The sequence below is a fragment of the Telmatherina bonti genome, assembly GCF_933228915.1.
Source record: "Telmatherina bonti genome assembly, chromosome: 5".
Taxonomy (NCBI): Eukaryota; Metazoa; Chordata; class Actinopteri; order Atheriniformes; family Telmatherinidae; genus Telmatherina; species Telmatherina bonti.
This window is the reverse complement of record NC_136623.1, coordinates 23801595-23826437: the sequence shown is the minus strand read 5'-3', so window position 1 is coordinate 23826437 and position 24843 is coordinate 23801595. Positions and strand designations below refer to the sequence as shown.

General features: G+C 37.8%; 1 protein-coding gene across 2 annotated transcripts in view; it reads right to left on the bottom strand.

The window, feature by feature from the left end:
* Positions 1-7986: 7986 nt before the first annotated feature.
* Positions 7987-24843, bottom strand: part of aplp1 (amyloid beta (A4) precursor-like protein 1) — a 41205-nt gene continuing 24348 nt past the window's right edge. Inside the window, exons 2-17 of one of the 2 annotated variants that reach the window (XM_079241232.1) lie at positions 22122-22301; positions 21001-21130; positions 19930-20042; positions 19629-19807; positions 19244-19542; positions 16260-16387; positions 13330-13404; positions 13048-13206; positions 12753-12881; positions 12436-12535; positions 12143-12310; positions 11983-12003; positions 11790-11848; positions 11613-11678; positions 11355-11498; positions 7987-10867 (exon numbers count right to left, since the gene is read on the bottom strand). In XM_079241232.1, coding sequence (XP_079097358.1) covers positions 10766-10867; positions 11355-11498; positions 11613-11678; positions 11790-11848; positions 11983-12003; positions 12143-12310; positions 12436-12535; positions 12753-12881; positions 13048-13206; positions 13330-13404; positions 16260-16387; positions 19244-19542; positions 19629-19807; positions 19930-20042; positions 21001-21130; positions 22122-22301 — 2052 coding nt within the window. In that variant the 3' untranslated portion in view covers positions 7987-10765. The remainder of the gene's footprint in view (positions 10868-11354; positions 11499-11612; positions 11679-11789; positions 11849-11982; positions 12004-12142; positions 12311-12435; positions 12536-12752; positions 12882-13047; positions 13207-13329; positions 13405-16259; positions 16388-19243; positions 19543-19628; positions 19808-19929; positions 20043-21000; positions 21131-22121; positions 22302-24843) is intronic. The other variant, XM_079241233.1, reaches the window with a different exon arrangement.

Here is a 24843-nt window from a genome sequence, read left to right as displayed (position 1 = left end):
AGTTAGCAATAATTAATCATTTAATTAATTAAAAATTAATATTAAACAGAAATTTCAATTCAATACTTTATTAGGTCCCCGTAGGGCAATTTGTGTGCAGCCAGTAGCATAAAAAAGATTTTACATTTGTGCTACAAATGTGTTCGCTTTGTTATGTGCATGCACAGATTTCATTCCTTACATGCCACATCTACAGTGAAAGTGACAGAAAAAGTAACTGTAGTCGCTTGGGCTCACTGTACGCTGGGGGTCACACAAATGAGCTGATCTTTTAGTGCGCAATTATAATTTGCAAAATAATGTCCCCAAAGAAATATGAAAAAGGATGATAATTAAAAGACTTTTGTTTAGAGCATATCAGAAAATAATATTGCAAATAAACCACGTTTAGTTAAGAGAAGCACTTAATCCGCACACGCAATTATAAATCAGCAACATAGACAAGTTTTCTTTTCCTGAATTAGCAACACCTTTTCCACAGTCTTACCATCTTAAATGATGTTTTCACAGCATTTATCTGTAATCAAATAATCTTTTCATAAAAATAAAAGTAGCTTCTGTATAGTCTGCTAAGTATGTTAGTATATTAAGCAGTTTTTCCACTTTTGCTTGAAAAAAATGCAATACTACTACTGCTACTACTACTACTACTACTACTACTACTACTACTAATAATAATACTACAGCCAATAATAATAATAATAATAATAATAATAATAATAATAATATAATACTACAGCTAATAATAATAATAATAATAATAATATAATACTACAGCTAATAATAATAATAATAATAATAATAATAATAATAATAATAATGGCAGAAATGAGACAAGTTATAAAGTTGTAAACATATTTATAGTAGCTGATTCCTCCTTTTTTTTTTTTTTTTTTTTTTAACAGTTAGTGATTAATTTCTTGGATTGTAATTCAAAGTAAAAGGTTCACATTTATGTAGTCCTTCCCTTGTCTTTCAGCTACTTAAAATGATTTTGGACTTCAAGTCACATTTTCCTCTTCATGCGCAAACACATGCTCACACATTGTGTGTTGGTCTTTAAACATAGCTTTAAAGTCTATGAAACCATACAGTCTGTTCTCGAGCATACAGACTCTTGCATAAAGATGAACTCGTCTGAGAGAATCAAGGGTTGTGTCCTGCTTTGGGACACTTCAGCATATGGATGGGGGACACAGGATAGGACCACAATGCATTCTACGGACCCCTCACTTTCTCTTAAGCGACAACTTTCCCAGCTAGGAGAGAGTAAGTACAAATATAAATGTACATTTGTGCAATCGGCAGTCTCTCAATCTGTTTTTGAAGACATTTCATAGTTGTTGCGGTCTTCTGGAATTTTAATCATATCAGCACATCTTAGCTTGAATTACTGCTGCTGTATGTATTCATATTAATGTGCTGCATCAAATATTAGATTGTTTATTTTCTATTTTCTATGTAATTATATATCAATTATATATATATATATCGATAGAAAGAGACTGTGGGAAATCTTTCTTTTCACTGCAACAATCAGGCTTTTCACACCCTAGCCCCTGTTCATTTCACTGTTTCAGCTGTACCCTTGCAGAGCTGTGACATACTTAAGTAATGTTTCTGCTCCATTCAGTCCCCGTACAGTAACATCTAAATGATTTCATAGGGGAAAACCATGCATGTCAATGTCAGCTTTACAGTTCCTTTAACAGGACATCATTTTGCATTCTATCTCCCCGCATCTTATGTATAGATAACTAAAGTCACAGGAGAAAGGCTGGTTTGAAAGACTATGTGGGCTATAGACGAGCACAGTAGCACAACACTAGTTTGTGTGAAGATCACAGCTCAAAAGACCAAAGATGAGCAGTGCTAGATAGAGTGTGTTTGTGGTTTTAAATCTCAAAAGTCAAAGAACTGGCAAGTTGCATGGATAAAACACTTACTGGGTGTTGAATGATTATTCTCCTTGGAGCGCGATGAGCCACCTTGTTTCATGACTGAAGAGAAAACTAAAGTGTAATGTCCGTCAGGGTGCAGGTTAAGCTGTGGGCCAAGGTGGTTTCCTTGTTTCTCTTCACAGTCCCTCCTCTTTAACTCTCTCATTGGTGGATGATGAATGCAGTATTAAATTGCTTGCTTATTATGATAAAAGCTCGGGTCTTTCGCCTTGGTGAGCTGAATGTTTCCAAAAGAAAAAATCAAAATGGTGCTTTGTTTTTTAAAGTGATAAAAATGTGACTGACAGCAGGGGACCAAATGAGGACAGTGGTTAGATAGTTGCGTGCCTATCTAGAGCTGTATACTAGTACATGTTGTACATGATTTTCTCCCCTCCCGCATCATTTGCTGGTCACTACATTATTAGCTTAACCTATGCAGTGACAAAAACCACTTCAAAGAGTTTGGCCTGTAACAGGAAACATACAGACCAAAGCCCAGTGGTACTGATATACAGGGAGGGCTGCTGTTTTCACAGAAACCTACACCCTCAAAATAAGAGATAGCTGCATTACCCTTTTGTCAGTGCGAGATGTCAGTGTGAAAAGCTGTAAAAAATAGGTCAACTGTAGAGAGCTGGTCACTTTATCAGACCTTGATCGTTGACGAGGCCTACTCTGCGTTTCCTTTGCTTTTATTTAAAACTTCAGCTTGCTGTTGAGTAATCATAATGCGGAGCCTTTAACTTATATAAATATTTTAAATTAGGTTTATTTAAAAAAAAAAAAAAAAAAAAAAAAAAAAAATATATATATATATATATATATATATATATATATATATATATATATATAGCAGCACTCTGATAGTTGCATGTGTGTGCTCGTAGCAATGGTTGCAATTGACCTTGACAGACTTTCTTAAAGGTGAAAATGTCTGTGGGCGGTCAGTGATAACTATGTTCTTCTCCTCCAGAAAGTACAGTTTTAGCCTCTGCCACACAGTGTAAATATTTATATATATATTATATGTTATATATATATATATATATATATATATATATATATATACATATATACATATATATATATATATATATATATATATATATACATATATATATATATATATATATATACATATATATATATATATATATATATATATATATATATATATATATATATATATATATATATATATATATATATATATATATATATATAGTAATATATTTCTGCATTTTCAAACAGCAGTTCCGTAATTTTGATCTGAAAGACAAAGTCAGCAACTAAAGAGTCAGAAATAAACTGGCAAGTAGCGAGTATGAAATTCATCAGTAGTGAATGGTCTTGTATAACTGTTAGGAAAACAGATACAAAGAAAGCATTAAGCTAAATAAATATCCTGTAATATTCACAGAAAAAAAGAATTACAAAGTGAAACAAAAACTATAAACCAAACAAAGCTAGTAAAGCCTGCTCTGTGTAGTTTCTGTATCAACAACTGTGACAGCAGCAACTACACTGCGGCTGGAGAGCGGGTGGCACAAATCCTCATGCAGTGAATTCTAAGAAAGAGCAAAGTGTTCTGAAATGCTGAGTGACACAGCTCCTTTGAAAACCCATCTGATGTGAAGAGCAATAAAAGGTAAATAGTTATGGTTCACATCCTAAATGGAAAAGAATTATTAATGCTATGTTTAGACAGTAAATTTGTTGCTGTGTGAGGCTGTTTGATGTATTTTACTTTACTAAGTATTTGCCTTTTATTACTGTTGAATTATTCACCCAGCACTTCACCTAATTTTATATTAATGATCAGGTCAAATCTCCCATAAGTTGACTGCATAAAAAGAATGATGTTAATATAATGTTTCATGTTGCTTTTATGACACACACATACACTCATATATACATACACTCAAGAAAGCAGGAAATAGAGATTTCAGATAACTCTGAGGCTTTTTTATTGCACTTACCAAAGTTTGGCTGTGGTTTTTTAGAAATGCTCAGACACACGCTCATACAGCTTTGACTTAAGTTTTCTTTAAGTTAGAAAACTACAGATAAAGTACCATGACAGATCACTTCTGCAGGTTTCTTATGAATAAAATTTTTTAAAAATGTGTGGCATCTGATTGATACTTAATTATCACAGGTAAAGACACTGGCATGTAAACAAGATAAAAACCAGTAGTTAGGTTTTTTAACAATCTATCTAATTTATGATTGTGTTGAGGCATAAAGAACACAAAAATGATATGATGACAGTAAATAAGCCACCTGATGGTGAAAGTGGTTTAACATTGATTTTGCTTTAAGTGTTAACTTATTTCAGAAATGAACTAAACATCTTTATACAGTTAAGTTTATATCAGTACTTTTCTTCCAAATATATGCAATGCAAAGTTAAAAGTTAGTTTTTTATTTGCTATGACAAAATGCTTCTGGATGTCCAAATGGCCCAATGGTACGGTATGACGCTCCGCACTACGCCATGTTTCATGCAGAATTCCTTTTGCATATTGAGTGGAGTTGTTGTTTTGGAGAGTGAAAAAAAATGGGGTCATATCGCTTTCTCAGATCTGGTTAAAATAAAGCAAATCATAACAAAGACAAACTTCCTGTTTCCTTACTGTGTGGGGGCTATGCTGACGAACCTGATGGCTGCTGTCATTCAGTTCATTACTGCAAGAGCTGTCATGGCTGATAAGTCATCATGCCACTAAAGGTCCTTAAACAATCACATGGTGACAGGGGTGCGCTAGTTAGTTTTTATATGGAAAATGTTCACACACAAAACATAGTAAACAAATCTAGTAACAACAGATTCTCAAATAATTTCTTAAGAGACAAAATAAGTAAAACAAAAAGCAGAAGTTTTAGGGCTTGTGATAACTTCTCTATTCAAAATATATTTGCACTACTCTGTACACTACACTAACTGTATTTATTCTGTTTTCGGCAAATAATGGAAAAATGTTTCATGCAGAACAAGTCCAGAGTTGTGTAGGGTTTTAGAACCTGAAAGAAACCTGCTCAAACTTTCCAATCTTGCTCTAATGTTCCTGCAGTTTTCCTGTGCAGCGATATTAGTCATCGTTTAGACATGACTGCACTTAGCACTTGTTTTGATGAGATTTTAAATTTGTTTTCAAGACTTTTTAAAGGCCCTGTTTATTTTAGCAAACGTTAGTATTTTTATAACCGAGGAATGGACAGAGTTCATCGTCTCTAAATACGAACTTAAATGCAGTATGGTTGGCTAAACTGTTTGTTCCACCTCTCACCTGTGGTGTTAACCACTATTAGATTTCATTGTAACAGCTGTGATGTCAGATTTTACATAGTGATGCATTTGACGGGGTGCTACACTAAAGTGTCTGTAAGAGTGCAGATATACTTTAGAGATATGCACTATACACTGGAACTGACCATTCATAATTGCTCTGTCTGGTGGTTTTTCTGTGTGGAGGGTGTGTGTGTGTGTGTGACATTTGGGCTATTGTTTTAAGCCTTGTCTGTGTGAGCAGTTATCATGTTGCTCAAACCACTGGACAGTGTGAGCTCATCTATTCCCCTCACAGAAATTAGCATTATACCCACACCTAAATGTCATCTTGAGCTACTTGAGAATAAGACTGCTGGAAGTGATGCACAGGGCTGTACCTTCCAGTAATATCAAAACTGTCAGGCCCCCACACCACTCTCTATCCCATGACTGTCAGTTGAACTATCACCATCAGACACCCCACCCCATGCTGACTCACTGGGGTGTCTCTTTGTGGGATATGTGGGGAGCAGAGCTGTTCCATCCATATTATTGTATGTAATATGCACAAATCATAAAATGACATCCATCTTTGAATCGATCAAATTCATCAAATTGTAAGCAATGGCATTTTTGATCAACCTTTGGTTCAGAAGAATTACATTTCTGTGTATAAAGCGGTTTCATATTGTTGTTTTGTTGAATGAATCAAAGTGCTACCAAACTAAACAAAAAGTACACTCAGACTACGATGTGATTAAAGTCCGGGTTAATATGAGTCGGAATACATTACCACAATGGCGGTATGTGAGCAGTCGACTTCAGAGGAACCACTACCAAGATGAGTGATGCGTGCAGCGGCATCAATGACAAACTGTCACTGTACAGCCACGGAGCTTTTCACAGTAATTTGGGTAAGCAGGACTACCCGTTAGTGTTGTGGTTTGGAAGAAGTGAACCTGTGTAGAATAGATGCTGGGGCTTGAAACTTCTTTGTAATTTGTGGGTGAAGGAAGTGTGAGGACTACCCACGCTTAGTGAGTGCCGGGTAAATTGGAGCTTGGGAACTCTATCAAGACTGCTTATTACTTGCTTTCTCTGAAGGTTTTATAATTATGGATGGATATAGATGCTACCAAAAAAGTCGTACTTGAAGCAATCATTTGCTTAAACATCAAAGGAAATAAGTATACACTCACAATGCCTGCAGCGTACCATTACTCATCGCTTTAGATTAAGTTCAGAAGAACACACTCATCAGCTGCTAACAAAGTTGTATTAAGTACAATATAATTAGAGATTCTTTTTTTTTTCAAGAGTGGTTGATTTTCAGTTTTAATGAGCTCCTGAAAACCTTCCACATGCTTTGATTGCTACTCTGATGGCAACTCAGACTTGGCTGTTTGTGGATCTGAATCTTTATATTCTGTGACAAAGTGACAAACTAGGTTGGCGATGTGTGTTTCCACAAACCTTGTAGATTGAGGCAGTGGCATCATGCAACAAAACCTGGTTGTGCTCTTCTACTTAAAAAATATTAACAATAATGAGAATATTTGGTGGCAATGCCTAAATAAATTCAGACTGATTGGCACTTAGTGTGGATGGGGATCTTTCAATGAATGCATCAGAACAGCATTCTTTCTGAACATGTGATAAAATGTTTGTTTCACTTCAGTTTGAATAAAGTTGTGCAGAAATGTAAGCAATTGATTATGTTAAGCTTGACAGACATACTTATGTTAAAAAAATACCAGTACATCCTAATGTAGAAGTGAATCTTTTGTGGCAAAGTAAAAGAAAAAAAAAGTCATTTGCTGTTAAGCCTTGCCAGTTTTAATCAGGAATTCTTGAATGACATGGGTTTAAATCGATCTAAACACATGCAATTAATTAAAAGACTTGTATGTAATTTTCAGATTACGATTAAAGTTTAAATGTGTACTGGATGGCCAATCCTTGGTTGAATGTTCCCGTTTGAGCTAAGTTAATATGGATCCCAGGACCATTTTTGGGTCCAAAACTTTACGTCTCAAGATTTTTGCCATTCACTTTACCTCTAATTTATGACTGTATCTCAGGATTTTGTCTCCAGAACATCTGTTTCTGTGACTCCACCAAAGTTCTGATTAAACTTTTAATCTCTAGCATCTTTACAACTTAATTCAAGTCCTTCTCATTCTCTGGAATAGTTTGCTTCTACAGTTTAGGGGTTGAGAATTTGATATTACTGCATGTAACTTCACCTGACAGAGGAAGTAAGCTGCAATTTTGGCTTCAAAGAAATGTCACTCATAGCTTTAGGGAGTTACTAAAACTCCATGTTGAAAATGAGACGTGTTTATCTTAATCTTAGCTAGATTTTTATCTCATAGAAAGTGCTACTACTAAGTGTTCTATGGTTACCTCAGTATTTGACAAACAGATGAGCATGATTTCGGACTTTGTGTCATATACCAGACAGAACTGAGTATATAATGTAAATGTTATGCAAAATAGCATTCTCTTTTTTCATTTCCTTAGGTTTTCCTTTCCAAAGAAATTTAACTGAGGGCATGAAATGGAAAAATAAAATACATTACCTATTGTGAGTAAGTCAAAAAGTTTCCCCCTTAGGTTATGGTTATGACCACAGGGTTGATGACACAAGTTACACGATGTTCATTTTTTTCAGTCTGAAGGCAAATGTGATGTGCAACAAATAAAAATACAAAACCAAATCAAAACAAAACCAACAAAAATAGAAAAAACACAGACAACACGTAATGGGTCATTCACTTTTATTACACTATTAGTTAACTTGACCAGTTTCAGTTTGTCAGATTGGTTACAATACAGTTACAAAGAAAACATTCTGCCAAATTAGGGAATCTGTCTGATCATTTATGGAGCATGTCTTTGGTTACCGATCTCGATGAAATTGAAGAGCAGCTCTCTTAATTCTATTAACATCATCCTTTGAATGTAACTGAAGTCAGACAATCTGTCCTTTTGTGTCGCAGCCTTTACAGAGATGGAGTTATTTGTTTCTTCTTGTGCTTCGTGCAACTCCTTGTCAATTATGCAGAGGCTATGTATCTGTCCATATTCACACAATATTCACATTTCAGAAATTTTTATCTCCGTTTTCAAACACAAGCTTCTAATTGCATGTGAAATGCATGACCCTTGATCCAACTGATTATTACATATAAATAAAAAATACAGAATAATTACATCCAAAACACAGCATTGTAAAAGGCAATAATGCAGCAATTAAAATCTCAATAACATAGTTTATATTTCATGGGGGTAGTAAGGGTACCGACCAACAAAGGAGTCTAGGATTGGACAGAGAATGTAATTACAAATGTGATTTGAGTAACTATAGTATACACCATTCTAAGTCTGCTAAATGCTGGTAGGAAACCTTCAGTGGTTTGGGAAACACAGGCAAGCTTATTCTCATGTATGGTTTCAGTAGTATCATTACAAGATCAACTGACTTAAATTGTGAACATACATTGTTTTCATTCACTAACAGAGCTGTACAAATTATACAAGGGCTATGACTTCTCTTAAGCCATCATAACACAACCACAACCTGTTATTAACTTTGACGAGATAAACTTAGCCATAATTTTTGCTTTTTCAAGCAAACTGAACATAAAAAAACCAACCTCCCCAAGTTGTAAGCAATCTTTTACTCCACTTCCCTCGCGGAATGAACAAAATAAATTCAGGTTTTACAGAAAATGGCTTGCAAATAAAATAAATATGTAAAATAAAATCTGATTTTGGCATAAATGATCTGTACTATAGCACAAAGATAAAGACTGATGAATAAAAATGAACATCCTACAACATGACCTTTCTTAACCAAGATGGTCCGACAGAATTTAGTGGCGAAAGGAAATTAAACTGACACACTAAGCAGTAAACAATCAGTCAAAAAAAGGGGCAATCCCTTTTCACTTACCTATACAGGGTGCTATGTTGATCATAAATATGAAAGACTACAATGAGTCATTCAGTGAAAAGCTTTTTATGAGAATAACTTAAATAAAGCTTCTAGTGTACTATCATTCAGTGTTGATGAGTTCAAATATGTCAAAGTGGCTTGTTTCAAGACAAACAGAACTACTATCATGCCAGAGTGAGGTGTGTTTCTGGGAGTTACTTCACACACTTACACTTCACATTACTATAGCTGTGGCCTCTTTACATTGTGCAGCTTGATACGTCTTATCTGTCCCAATGCTCCGGTACTCGCCTGCCAAAATGCAAAGATGAATAGGCAGCTACACAAAGTGATGACGAGGCATCCGGCATATTGACTCTCAGATGTGTTGAACTTCACTACTCCTACTAAGGTTTACTACGGGGAGCAATGCGTTACTGAAACGAGGATGGAATCTCAACATCTACCTCAAATACATTCAGAAAGTAGTTGCTGTGTCGTTGTCTTGTGCTGGTTTATACAACAGTCCGTTTTCAATCAGCCATGTTAGGAAAATGTTTCTCCTTCTCGTAACAGCACAATGTTTTTTTTTTTTTGTTTTGTTTGCTTTTTTGTTTTTTTTTCAACGTTTTATTCCATTACATCAATGCAAATTAACCATAGAAATGTCTACATCTAGTAGCATGTATTTCTTACGTTATTTACAGTGTCCATTTTGAATGGGGACATTTTGGACTCTTCAAGAGCAATGACTGGAACAACACAAATAAATACTGCAGCATTATACACCAAGTTGTCATGCTTTCATCAAAATAACGGACTTCTGTTTATTCTGTTTTACAGTTCTTTAGATAGCAGAACAAATAAATGAAACCCATTCACTGACTAAATTAGCTAAATAATATATTTGGTATAATTTGCCAAATAATTAAGGATATTGAGGGTAGCTCCTCAGAAGTCAACCTTTTTTTTTCTTTTTTTTTGTGTACCAAAAGCACATACTGTAGCTCTGTATTGATTAGTGTGTTTTCTGTTTTAATTTAAAGCCTCATCACCTCATGATCTCACCCCGCTACACATCTTTGTTAATGTTGTCTGTTGTTACAGGTGTGGTTAAGTTTAACTTAATTAGCTGAGTGAAACCTCTTTGCCCTAGAGAAGTATGCCAGGCTGTCCCTCACACCTATCTACACAGATACATTATATCTGAGGTACAATTTGAAGAAAGAGACTACAACTGAAAAATAAATCCTATAAAGCAGTATGCACCATTCAAACTCTAGTAAGGGGCAATAGGTCAAGTCATGCCACGGGGATGAGGTGAAGGTTTCTGGGTTTATGAAATGTTGTGGCTCTACTAACCCCAAAAGAGTTTAAGATTACAACAGTTACCATGGGATTGTATCATATCTCATTAGTCTACATTCTGGTGAAAGGTTGGGTTAGGAAAGTACCCCTTACTTTATCAGTTAGCTACTTTAGAATTGCGACACATTATAAATCCGTCAAAGGAAGTGCAGCTGGGAAACGACTTTAGGGAAGAGAGTGTGTGTGTGTTGGGGTGGGGGGACACAGGTGGTCGGGCATGACTTGCTGGCAGTCTCCACTGCTTCAGTTCATCTGCTCAAAGAATTTATAAGTAGGGTTTTCATAGCCGTGGTTTTGCATTTTGTTGAGCTGTCGTTCCTCTGGTGTCAGCATGGGGTCGACCTGCTATGAAACATACAAGAGTTTGAATTATTGCTCAAAGGACTAATTCTTAAGCAATTCAACTGAGGCACGAATAAAGCAGTTTCAGTATGCAGAGCATGACTAGCGAATGAAGGGTGGAAAAGTAGGATATCCGCATAAGGTTGGAAGAGCCCAGACACTATGAGCAACTCTAACACTAACAATGTATGCTGCAACCAAAGCAACAGTACAAGAGACACACTACAGATTGTACTGGATGACTTAAAGGGTTGCCACAAGAGCAACCTGACAAGTCTATAACACAGTATGGTACAAAGCTATGATTGTACATGCTAGAAGAATTACTAAGTACATTGTTTGTAAAATAAAGCAGATACACAAGCAGATTTTAAAGTAGTCAGTTTCAATTATGTCTTATCACCCAATAGAAGTGTGTTGTCAATTAATCAAATCAATGGTATTTTAAGATTGCACTTAGCTTAAATCTATGACCTAGCTGGGGTCGTACCTCTACTATGCCATGGCTAATAGTGCCATATGGCTTCCTGCGCACCAGCAGCAGGCTGATGACCATCACCATGGCGATAGCCACAGCCACTACTAGTAACCCCACCATGGCGCCTCGGTTAAATGTCTCCAGGGCATCAGGTTGCTAAGGAGAAAAAAAGAAAATAAAACTAAATTAAAATAAAACTAAACAAAACAATCAAACAAACAAAAAAAATCTTAATTGAGTAAAATACAAATTATGTTATGACGTTTTTACCACTTCATCTCTTTCAATCTCACTGGGCTTGGCCATTTCCTTGAGCTCTGCAGAGGCGATGAACAGCTAAGAGGAAAGGGAATGTGTAAAGGTAAGAAAACAAAAGCAACAGTGAAAATAAAATGCACACACAGCACGTGTTTTTAAGCATTTTATCTCAGACTGAAGTCATCTTACATTGTCCTCGTATTTATAAGTAGGGCCTCTCTCAGATGTGGTATAATCATATTCATCCTCTGCAAACATGGTCATTAGGTAGAAACACAGAAACAGTGAATTATTTATAAATTAAATGGAAGATACATGTAATGCTGTAATCATTGTAAAGAGCATGTTTCCCTGTTTTTGAAGATGCTGAACCCTGGCTCACCTTTCTTATTAGACTGTAATTCTGTTGTGAAACAAAGAAGAAAAATGCATCATTAGCAGGAACCAATCATTTTACATTTCACTCATTGTAACTAGGGCAGTGCGTAGAAAAAGAGTGTTAGATTTCTATTTGTGCGCAAGAGTAATAGATGAATATGCACCGATGCGGGGAGGGTACGGCCTGTTCTGGAAGGCCCTCTCCTCTTCTTCCTCATCATCCTTCTCTTCCTCACTCTCAGCCGGCAGGAGCACCTCAGTGGTGCGAGTCTCAGAAAAGGAAGTTGTCATGAGCTCACTGATGTCTCTCCGTTCTGCCTTGACCAGTTCCTCTGTAGGAATACATTCAAAAAAAGAGAATTAAACAATCGTGACATATTAATTATAGTACAAAGGTACAACAGAGCACAGAGAGCAGTTTGCCCATTTGAGCAATGATAACAGTAGTTTAGCTCACGAATGTTATTCTGTAGTTCCTCAGCCAACGCAGGATCCTTGTATAGCAGTGCGAGACTTTGGTTCATCCTCTCCTCAATCACATGCAGATGTGTGTACACCTGCAAAATACAAAAAAACAAATGTTTGCCAAAAAACAAAGGCAAAGTTAAGATAATAAGTCATCAATAAAAAGCTTTTGAAGTCAGCAATGATTTATTTTTAGGCTTGGAACTTGTTTTTTCTCAGTAAATATAAATACATTTACTCTTCCACACAGCAATGTTCTCTATGTTTCACTGTCTGCAGAAAGCTGCAACACAGCTGAAAAGCTCCAACCTGAAATTTCATCTGCTCAGCCTTCTGAGGGTCAACAGCCACAATGTGCTGGTAGTGCCTCAGTGTGTGTCTGCGGTCCTTCTGCTCTGCAGCCATGTACCGCTTCAGAGCCTGCAGAACGCGCTGTGGCTGGAAGACAGTTTAATGGAGGACACAGTCAAAATGCATATTACAGCTACATTAAGGCAATCTCATATACTAATTCTGATCCATGGACTCTAAAGCAGATTCATGATATCAGGGTTATTTAGATACATGCTAAATTTCTGTCCTCCTCAGCACTTTACGGTCTTACTTGGGGGGGATCAGACTGAACGGCAGTCAGGTAGTTCTCCAGGGCCAGGCGGCGGTTATTGTTGAGAATAGCTTCAACTCTGGCAAGATGCGTCTCCACCAGCCTCTGCCTCTCTCCAGCGACTTGTTCCTCCAGAGTCTGCAGCACAGACTGGAAGTGCTTTTTGAGACAAAATAAGTGGATGGATACAAGATGAAGAAGTCAAAAGTCCACTTTATTGATACTGAACATTTCTCACAGGGAAATCCTAAATGTTGAACATCATGAGTGAAGCAGGATTACCTGATTCAGGGCCTCCCTGTCTGACTTTGGAAGGTTTTTGGACTGGTTATCAGCCTCGGCCCATTCCTTCATGATCTGGAGGATCAGAGCACACAAATTTGAATGACTGGAAAAAAATCAAACTTGAACATACTGTATAAAAAACAAGTGGTATAGGCAATCTTATTAAAAGTGATATAATATAAAATAACATTTTTTAAGGGGAAGTATTTGCTTCAGGGACGTTGAGCAGAATGTAACTGTGGCTTGAGTTATTGCTTATTACAAAACAGAACATGACAGCTTGTATAGAAAATGCTTTAATGCAAAATCCCAAAAGTCACTGCAGACTGCAACAGGCAACATACTTATTTCCCAAAAAAGCCAGTTTTTTAAGAACATGGAACACACAACAGCCTCCTAAAGGAGAAAAAAACATCTTCTCTAAAATTAGAGAAACAACCGTAAACCTATACAGCAGTTGTCAGATTATCGATAAAGATACACACTCACACACACACACACACACACTTCATCAGTGATGCCTTCACTCATGTTCAAGTATATACACTGTCATCTTGTGCATGCTCAGGGTGGGGGATTGGGTCAAAAAAAGATTCGATGCAATCTACTGGTTTTCCTTAACTAGGCTGTTTAGGCTGAACTCGCTCAAAGTGATGTGTCTGTAAAGTGCACTGAGATGACATTGTTGTGAAGTGGCGCTATACGAATAAAGCTGAATGGAACTGATTTAATCCTCTCCAATGACATCCCAAATGCTGACTTTTCCACCTTCCTTCCATAACAGCCATAGACTGTGTATAGATATGGGCGTAGCCTCTGTGACGTCACCCATAGGTTTCTAAAGAGCTGAATTGAAGCTCGGTGGGCGGTTCCTGCCATCGCCATCTTGGCAGGGGCATGCGCGTCATCTCACCCGGAAAATACATATATGAGCAAAGAGGTGGAGCTGAGAGGGGGGCTGTGAGCGTCATGGTGGATGATGGCAATCGAGTGAACTCCGAGCTAAGAGCTAGCCGAGCTAACACGGAGATAACGGGGGCTAACCAGCTAACGGAGGTAAGTGGGCTAAAGCTAAGTCATGTTGTTAACCGACTAAAAACCGCGGTTGTTCTACATTCTGCTGACGTGAGTGGGAGATTGGTGCCTGTCAATCAAAAGGACACGCCCCTAAATATGCCGAACTTTGAGATTAAATTACTTTAAAACGGACGAGTTAGAAAAAAATTCACTCCCTCCACAGTTGTCATGTGTCAGGGGGTGTGGGTTCTTTTCAGGATCCACCAGAGGGAGCCAGAGGAACCATTTCTGGAGGGTGTTTTCACCACAGGTGTGCAGACCTGCACACCTGTAGAGAATTAGAGATCTTCTGCCAGCACTATATCTGCAGCTGATTGCCAGTCCTTCGTCGCTTGAGCGTTGAGCCTCTGTGGTAAAACCTAAGCCCTCCAGCGAGTTCCTGTATCCTCTAATGTTTGAGAGACTTTACAAATTCTTGTTTTTTCCAGAGACACTCCTTTGTGGACTCTCCAGAGCTACCTGCGATTTCCCTCCCAGCAGCCAATCATCACCAGCAACCACTCCCTACTAATAACCTGGCTTTCTCTTCACTGGCTATCCTCCGGATCCGATCAGCTTGTCGCTGCCTATCTGCCCTCCACCGAAAGGACCCTCACTGGCACCCACTGCCAACATCCATCCTCTCGGACCTCCTGACACCACCCGAATTCACGGCAACTCCGAAACAAAGAACCCCGCCTTCGGGTCTTTCCGGAACCATCCCCTCAGTTCACCAAATAAACCATTTTCACGTTCTCCAGATTGCTTAATCGTGCATGTGGGTCCAACATCTTCCACACCATGACATCATGAAGGTAAACATGACCTATTAACCAAAAATGGATTTTTGAACCAGGCTGTAAACATGTTTATTTCTGCTGTGAAGTTGGCCTTTTTAACATGGGAGTCTATGGTGATTTGCTCTGTTTTGGAGCCAGCCCCTAGTGGATGAAGGGGTAACTGCAGTTGTATGCACTTTTTACCGCTGAGGGCTCCGTCCATCTTTCTTATACAGTCTATGATAACAGCCTAGATGTTATCTGGACGGATATCTTATGTTTAACACCTACAAATGATGCTCGTGCAAGAATTAAACAACAAAGAGCTGTGAATTACATGGTTTAAATGCACAACGCAGAGTCGAGAACACCACCATGTGCAGTGAAGTTAATCCACAAAATGCATTAAAAACATGTAATGCACAGGTCCCAGCCTGTTTGATCTGCTTATATCACACTCCCCCACAGTAAACATTTACTTGATAAATATGCTGTTCATCGCCTGTACAAAGTGTAACACCTGCACTAGGCTCAGCTTGGTTAAATCATGGTATCTTATCTGTTGGTGAATAAACTTGTCAAATATCTTATTTGTCTCGAGGAGTACTTTGTTACAATATGTATATTTCTTCCTACTTGTATAATAAGGCTTCTTGATGAATCTCTTGATGGTGTGCTGTGTTGAAGACGTGTTTTATAAGGGTCTCCTGAGCCTATGTGTCTACACTAAACATGGTGGTGTAGTGGTTTCTTATCCAATTTCTAGATTTGTTTGCTTTTTCTAAATTGTTGGTCAATGAAAATACTGAAACCCACTTCATCTGTTAAAAGGTTAAAAGACTGAACATATTGCAAATTTATTAATGCTGAATTTTAGGAAACTTTCCATGTTTTTACAGCTTCCTCTTGTCAACATTTATTTGACATGTATAAAACACTTCTCTATCTGCTATACTGGAACAGCTAAGTCACATTCAGGCCACTTCCACTAATCAGAATAGAAAAGGGGTGTTCAGAATAATAAATCACCTGTTTAAGTGTGCCCTGCCAGCTCACATGTCATTAACCTGCCCTTAGCTCTATGAAATTCACCTCATTGATGCGCTTCACTCGGCGCTCCTCCAAGTATGTTTTGGCACCCAAGAAGTTGGCATGCTCTGTGTCATCCACTGGCTTCTCGAAATAAACATCAACACCATCTGTGGGCCGAGGTGTGGTCACTTGTGGGAAGGAAAGTAAACAGCTTGTTATGGTCACACAGGTTGCACAAGCTACACTGTAATTGGTGATTCTAGTGATTAAAAAAAGACAATCTGCATCAAAATATGGCTAGAATTGCACTGAGAGATTAGTAAACACAGGAAAGGCAATCTCAGATAAACATCAGAGAAACGGTAAAAGTCATACCAGCAGCAATGGAAAACATGTTATGACATGTGCTTTCAGCTAGCAACGACTGGAACAAACTTAGATGACTATCAAGCGATGGAAAGACTAATCCCAGATCGGGAAGATAAGGAATGCTTGATGACGACTTTGAAAATAAACATGCTTTCATAATTATTCTAAAGAGATTATATAATGGTTTTAGGTTTCCCCCCCCCATTTCCTGTGTTTTTGTACATTTTTGTTCAAGGCCTGCACAGTTAAAAGGAAATTCTTTAAATACTCTCCCGCAGAACTTAATGTCTCTAAACTGCTTGAAAAGGTTGTTAGCAGTCCTGAACTTTGCTTTTTAATTTATTTATGCCACAGTATAACTCATTTGCAAAATGCTGATTTGGCTATCAGGAAAATATTAATAACTGCCAAATATTAAGCATTGTCAGATTTTTCCTCTTTATTAGAAAAATTGATGCACTTACAAAGAAAGTTCAGATGCTTTTCCCAAATTTCCTTTCAATGAAGGCATTTTAGATGTCAACAAGAATGTGTTATATTCGTTACTCTTTTTGTTGTGAACTTTTGTATTCATACTGCAGAATGAATCACCTCCATTACCCTACACAGATAATCAAGAACAGAAGTCTGAACTATAACTGAGGTTATGCCTGGCAACTTGGCAGCATGATTGTTCTCTTATGGACATCAGATTAGTTACAATGTGGTCTATTTATATGTACAAAAAAAGAAAAAAAAACAGAGCAAACTGAAGAAAGGGGAAATCTAAATCAAGCGACAAAGCTGACAGCATTTTCCTGAAATGTGCTCTGAACAAACTTTATACCCATTAGAGGTCCACAATAATTTTGTGGCTTTGCTTTTTTTTTCTTTTGTTTTTTTTTTACATCATAATGCTTTTAATGTTTCATGTAAAGCACTTTGAATTGTCTTGTACATGAAAGGTGCTAAACAAATATACTTGCATTCCCTTAGCAGATTAAGTAAGCTGCTGTACAGAAATTCCACCTTAGTTTTCCTTTGTAGTTTTTATTTTCCACTTTTTACATTGATTACACAGTGGTGTAGTTGTTAGCACTGTGGCCTCATAGCAACAAGGTCGCTGGTTTGGGCCCTGGCTGGGGAAAGGTTTGAACAGTGGTCTATTTATCTGTGCAAGGTTATTGTGTATTACAGTGTCTGCATGGCTTCTCTCTGGGCACTCTCCTTCCTCCCACTCTCCTTCCTCCCACCATCCAAAGACATGCATGTTAAGTTAATTGATCACCCTAACATCTCCCTAGGAATATCAATGGTTGTTTATCCCTCTGATAGACTGGCAGGCTGTCCAGGCTGCTTGGTAATTGATAAGCTCCAGCTTTCCCACGACCCTTAACTGGAATAAGTATAGAAAATGAATGATCCTTTAGCTTTATAATCTAGGTGCCAAAAATAAAAGTCCTGTCCGGCATCTGTTCCAACCGGTCACTAAACCAGATGACTTTAATTTGCTCAGCTCCACTGCAAGGTAGATGAGCCTGTTAGTGAAAACACTTGTACAGTTGTGCTCATAAGTATTCATACCCTTTCATGAAAGAAAGGGTTGAATTTACAACAGTCACTCAAATAACTGGAGACTTAAAAAAGGAACAATAACTAAAAATTTGCAAAATGATAATTTAGTAATATAAAACACTGTTTTTTCATTTAATTGAGTTGAAGAAAGAAAAAAACAAACAAACAAATTGGTCTTGGACAAATTAGAGCAATTATGTGTTGAACAGTGGGACAAAATACCTGTCAACAGGTGCAGCAGTCTGACTGAGAGGAACAGAAAACACCTGACTGTAGAAAAACATTAAAGGATTGTTCAACTAAATATTAGTTTATGAGTGATGAAATATGTAATAAATTATCTTATTTGTTTGCTTTTTAAAAAAACAAGATTTCTGGTGAACCAGAATTAGAAAATAATGTAATGATTTTCATAAAAGTTGTATTTATTTAGTCAATTGCAGCTTAGTTTACAGGCAGCTAGTTTTTTTTCTCCCTTTTTTGATGAAAGGGTATGAATAAATATGAACACAACTGTAGATCCAAAAACATGGCAGGATTTTTACTTTATATCACCTGGATTGTACATCTTCAATGATATGATACTCAAGCAAAATTGGATACACTGCACAATACTACATAATATAGAAACAATAAACATTCATTGTTTCTGTTTTTCTGTTGCTAAAGAATACAGTGAGTGCTACATAAATTTCCCATCATTAATTTGCTCTGATTCAAGCTGTAAGTGGTGAACTGCTCTATATACTGCACACTAGCAGAAACTTTGCTGTGGCCTTGCTGTGGCTGTAAATGTATGATATGCACCAGAATGACCTAAAACCTACACATGCACACACTTGTTGAGGTAAGTGTCATGGGAAGCTGAACTGAAAACAAATAAAGCCCCAGTGCCTTATAAATATTCAGAACTTGTCTGCACATCTATGCAGGATGCCTGCATGAAGTACTGTATGTGAAGGACTGTGTGCATATTTGTTGGAAAAATCAAGACATAGTCTAAGGCAGAGAGAGCAGGGCTCGCATTAGTTCTCACCTTTACTACGAGATTCACATCTACTGATCACTCGCAGCATATTTTAGAAATTGAAAAAAAGGCAAAACAGAAAAAAAATACTTACAGCTGTCTTCCTTCAGGGGTGCAGAGGAAGTGGGTTTGTAGCTTTTGTTGTAGTAATAAGAGTCCAAATAGTCTGATGTCTGGTAAGGACCTGAGTCAATAGGGTACTCATACTCCTCTGGATCTTTATCAGCCATTGTCTCCTCTTCCTCCTCCTCTTCTGCCTCCTCATCATCAAAGTCATCCTCCTCTTCCTCCTCTTCCTCTTCTTCCACCACTTCATCATCCTCCTCCTCCATATCAGCCTCATCCACATCCATATCAGGAGAGGGGCTCGGAGTGGGAACCGCCACTTTGGTGCTGTAGAAATATTCATGCTCATTACTGTGATGGCTAAAACAAACAGCAGCTTCATCCTACAAGACGCTCAGCATGAATCATCTTACAAAGGGTTGAATTTTCCACTGGTTTGGGAAGTGAGAGTCTGAGGACCACTGGGACTTTCCTCTGCCTCGCCTTTACTGCCTCGTCCTGGGCAGCACACATATTCAACACCTCGGAAGTGGTCCCCACATGGCAACAGCATCCCGTAGCTGTGGAGCTCCAGATTGTTCGAAGAGCATTCCTAACGAGAGGAAGGGAATATAAAAGAGAAAGCCAAATGTATGAAGTCTTATTCAGATGTTTGTGCTAGAAACTGCATGACATACTGTAAAAATGTAAATATGAATGTTCGTCTGTCCTCACCTCTTTGGCAATGTTGTGCCAGTACACGTAACTCTCGCAGGCATCCATCTGCTCCCGGTGAAGGAAACGGCATTTATCAGGCACCAGCAGGGCCTCGCTCACATACTCGCCTTCTGCAGCGTTAAAGAAGAGGTGAGGATCAGTGCATGAGGCGTTTGATTTCTAATTTACCAAGAAACAAAATACAAGAATCTACAAACATGATACTTAAGTGGATATGGATGCATAAACTAAGCGTGACAGAAAGCATAAATGAGTAATGAGGAAGCACTCTGAAAGTCACTGCAGCTTGTCCAGGAAATAAAGTGTGCTCTGCTTAAATGAATGTAACAGTAGGGTTTATTACAGAGATCATAAAAAAGACCACTTATAGAATTAATATATTTTCTATTCATCTTAAATATGTTAATATGACACTATTATTACATACTGTGTATTCTTCTGAATAAAGAATGCTGTTTACCCATGTAACTGGTAGTAAAGTAGTATTTAACCTAGAGCAGGCCCTGCAGCACTGATGCTGTTAGTCTACCTGGCCCTCTGGTGGCTTTTTGCAAACAAAGTCTTGCCACAGTTCTGTTATACTGTGCCTATGTTTAACCAGAACATTATACCTTTTTATTAATGTTTTATTAATGTAACAGTGCTAATAGTAATACAGTTACAGCATTATGGTATTGGAAAAAGGTGTGTAGAAAATTCTGGCACAGAAATGTAAAAAATTCAATTAAAAAAAAACCAAAAAACAAACATAGTAGAGCAAGATAATATATTTCTACAAACATGAAAAAAAAAGTTTCTCTTCATTGGCAAGAGCCAGCACTTATTAAAAAAAAAAAAAAGGATGCTAGCTTCCTTAATAAGGTAGAAAAATGGGACATGAAAAAAGTGCATTTTATGTCATATTTTTTACACAATATAGTGTGCAAAAATTGCAAAATGCCTTTTGAATATTTCAGACACAAGTAAAATATGTCTTTTCAAGCTCACACAGAAGGAAACACAGGACATACTGAAAATCTAAATCCATTGTTAACATTATATTATGACAGAAATGTGTGTTGCTCTTACCCAGACAACGGTAGGGCAGGACGATGAAGGGGTGTGTCTGGCAGTGGCCCCAACCTTTCTTACACCATGCAGGGATGGTGACAGGTCTTTTTGACTCCTCTATATGGGATATGGAAAGCGCTGGGTACATCTGGTTGAACAGGTACATGCAGAAATGACAGAGACACAGAAACAAATAGGTGGATGGATAGAACACAGGTGAATGTGTTAAAGGGGGAGGATTAAACACAAAAAATGTCGAGTAGGCTCAAGGTTTGGTTGAGATATAATTTATAGGGTCAGGGAGGAGAAGGACGAGGAGGAGGAGGAGTAGACAGAGCACAGTCAGCAAGGTAAAGACTAACAGAGGAAAGAGCCATGCAGCACATTTTTTAAATGTCTGATGGTCTGTGGCCATTTTTGACATTCCACACTTAGTCTCTTAAAAAAAATAAAATAAAAAATAAAATAAATAAATAATAATAATAATAATAATAACAATAATATTAATAATAATAATAATAATAATAATAATAATAATGAACATTTGAGCATTTCTTCTTAATTTTAAATGAAGCCCAGTGATGTGAAATCCAAGAACTCATGCTGTGATTGAATAACAAGCAAAACATAAATGGCCAAAGACTAAAAACACACTGATTTGAATGAATATCAAGAGTTAACTTGGGGCAAAAGCCACTGCAGAAACATAATGTATACATAATGTATTAGAGGCTTTTCAGGCCGTAGCGGTTATATCTATTTTGGCCACCAGGTGGCACTTTGTTTCCTTTATAGTTCATTTTTATATTTATGAATATTAAAGGTAGCATCTGAAGGGTTTTTGTGCCACTAATAACTTTATAGCAGCTACTAAAAAATTTAGATACAATAACAGGCAACAAAATAAGGAAAAGTGGATAGTGGCACAATTGAAATATTGCAATATTCCAACAGACCACCATCTATATATACTTAAATATATAGATTTCATGGGGCAGGTATTGAAAAAAATAATAATAGAAGAAAAAAAACCAATTAAAATGTGCTTTATTTCCTATGCGTTAAATAATTAATTGTTCTATTGATTAGAGCTGTTTTCTTTTTAAGCTGTCTGTTTTAACAATATTTCATAGCCTTACCTCCTGACAATAGGAGAGGATTTGGCTGGGATCTTTGAAGCAGCCCTGACGGCTCTGAGGATCTGGCTCCCACTGACCAGTCTGTATGTTCATGTGCAGGAGCTGATGGCCACAGAACATGGCAATTTGCGGTTCTGTCACCTGGGGTCCCGGCCCGTTCACCTCCGTCGTGGCCAGAGCCTATAAAGCACAGGGAGGAGAGAGAGATGAGTCAATACAAACCCAGTGACAGAGAAAAGTGTGTCTGAAGCTGATCCAGGGCAGATAATTCCTAAATGCACTTTAGTGCTTTCCAACATTAGACCAAGAGTGTGTGCCTGAGTGGAGGACTGGGAGGTGGGTGGCTGGGGGATCGAAACTGAGACAAGAGAATGTAGCTGAGGCTAATGCACAAGAGAATCCACTGTAGAGCACATTATTTTGTTGAGGAGATCATAGCAAGTGTAAAATTTAAAAAGAACATTTACAGAAGACTCTCTGGGCCAAATACTCAGTGTCTAAATGATAATAAAGGACAAAAAGACAAAGAAAAGCAAGTAAAAAAAAAAAAGAAAGCCACCTCCCACCCCCTCCTCCAGGCCCTCTCTGCTATTGATCATTGGGTATGTTGCCTCTGCCTGGGGGAGGCCCAGGGGACCCCCACACAGGAACAAACAGCAGCTACGGCTGGGAGTCAGGTGTTAATACAAGCTCATTGACCGATGTGCCACTTCACTACATTAGCACACAGGACAGAGACAGAAAGAACCAAGGGAGGAATAATGGACGGGAGGGGCTGTGTCGCTCTATAAACAGCACAAGCAAGGCCTTACTCTGTTTTAACAGACAAAACAGATTTTCCAAAGACACCTCCAGAATAGGGAAGAAAAAAATGTCCTTAATATTCCACTTAATGCCTTAGTCATCTGTAAAAATGACATGTTTACCTCCTGCAGGTCATGCTAACAGGTCTTCCTCGTGTGGGAGGATTTGATCGTAACGTTCATGCAGAGAATACAAAATAATGTTAACTGCCTAACCCTGAAATTCCCCGAAAAGCCACCCTGCTGCCCCAGAGCCTATACAGCTCATATCCTTTCATCTGCTCTTGCTCTGACAGACAGACAGACAGACCAACTGACAACAGACAAGACCAGCGACGCTGAGCCAATTAGAAGCGAGATGCCCACAGGGAAGAAATGGAGGAGAAAAAATATGGTAGAGTGACGCCTGATCAAAGGAGAGCCCTGCTTAGGCCGAGCTGAGCTAAAGTGTTTGAAGTCCTAATTAAAATTTACACCGAATAAAATAAATATATAAAAACCTCTGAGTAAATGCACAGTAAATATAATAATCCGCGAACAGTCTATGCATTCTAATAACACTAAAAGGACTCTGTTTCTGTACATCATTACAGATTTCTTACAAATTACAGATCTACTTTTCATAAATGGTGACCATTTCCCAAATCAGGTCACATGATGGCATTTACTGGACTTGTGAAATTTTGTTTTTCTAAGACTTTAAAGAGTTTAATGATGCTTAAGAAGATGCTTGAAATACACGAGGGGAAACTGATTCTCGCTTTTTATTTTTGCATTTTTCCCGACTCTTTAATGCCACTTTGTAGTCTTTTGGGTTCGAGTGTGTACAGCTTTCAGGAATTACAAACATCTTCAGGCAAGACTTAAACGCCTGCAAATTTCTGAGCGTAATAATCAAAGCTTTCATTTTCATGAACCTTCACACAGATTTACACAGTCATAAATGCATACAAGCAAACCAGCTAAGGTGCATTTACTAAAATGAACAAACACATTAACTATCTTAAAAAGAGGAGAAAATTGGATCTAATTCTGAGCAAATGTGCTGATTGGGTTTGTCATTGACAGAGCTGACTTGGATTTTTTAATTGGTTAAGTGTATTGTCAGATAAGCACAGTAAAACACTGCTGAAGCAGCTGAAACAGCCTGTCTGGAGCAGTTGCTGAGCTAATGCCTTAACAGATACATCTTTCATGGCAGGGAAGGTCAGTGCCACAAAGATACACACACACACACAAGGAAAAAAAATCGTAAAACTTCCGGATATTTGAGAAGATAACTCGACTGCCCCAGCTCTCTTATTCTGCCTGCTCTCCACTTCTGCACTTGCAGAAAATCAATGCTGAGCGACTGCAACTGTATCGCCACGTTCCTTCCAATCAATAGTAGTCCATCAGGAGCCTGAGGCCCTGACCCCCAGCCTGGAAAAGCTGCACGTCAAACCTGAAGCCAGATGTGGGACCAGATTAGATCTCCATCTGGTGATAAACTCTCGGAAGAAATGCAGTACGTACACTTCTGTTACTTGACAGGTGGAGAAAAACATTTTGCATGTTTATTGACCCAGTTTGGATGACTACTGGTTATTGGATATTAATGTATTTAGCATCTTCATTTCTAAATTATTTTACCCAGATTGGTAAAATATTAATTTATTTTGTCCTAGAAAGCAGAATCTTTTAAAGGCAGTGCTAGGATGGAAACAAATTATGTGGTTGAACTTGACAGTTCTTCTGTCACCACAACCTTAAAACAGTCTTTACAGATGTAAATGTGCAACATTTGAAGACTACTGTCTAGCACGAACATTGTAACAAAGTTGTGACACACTATTAAAAAGACCCCAAGAGTATGTTTTTTTCTGTGGAATATGAGGACTACACCAAAAGGTGTCAGTCTGACAGCGTCACTTACAACA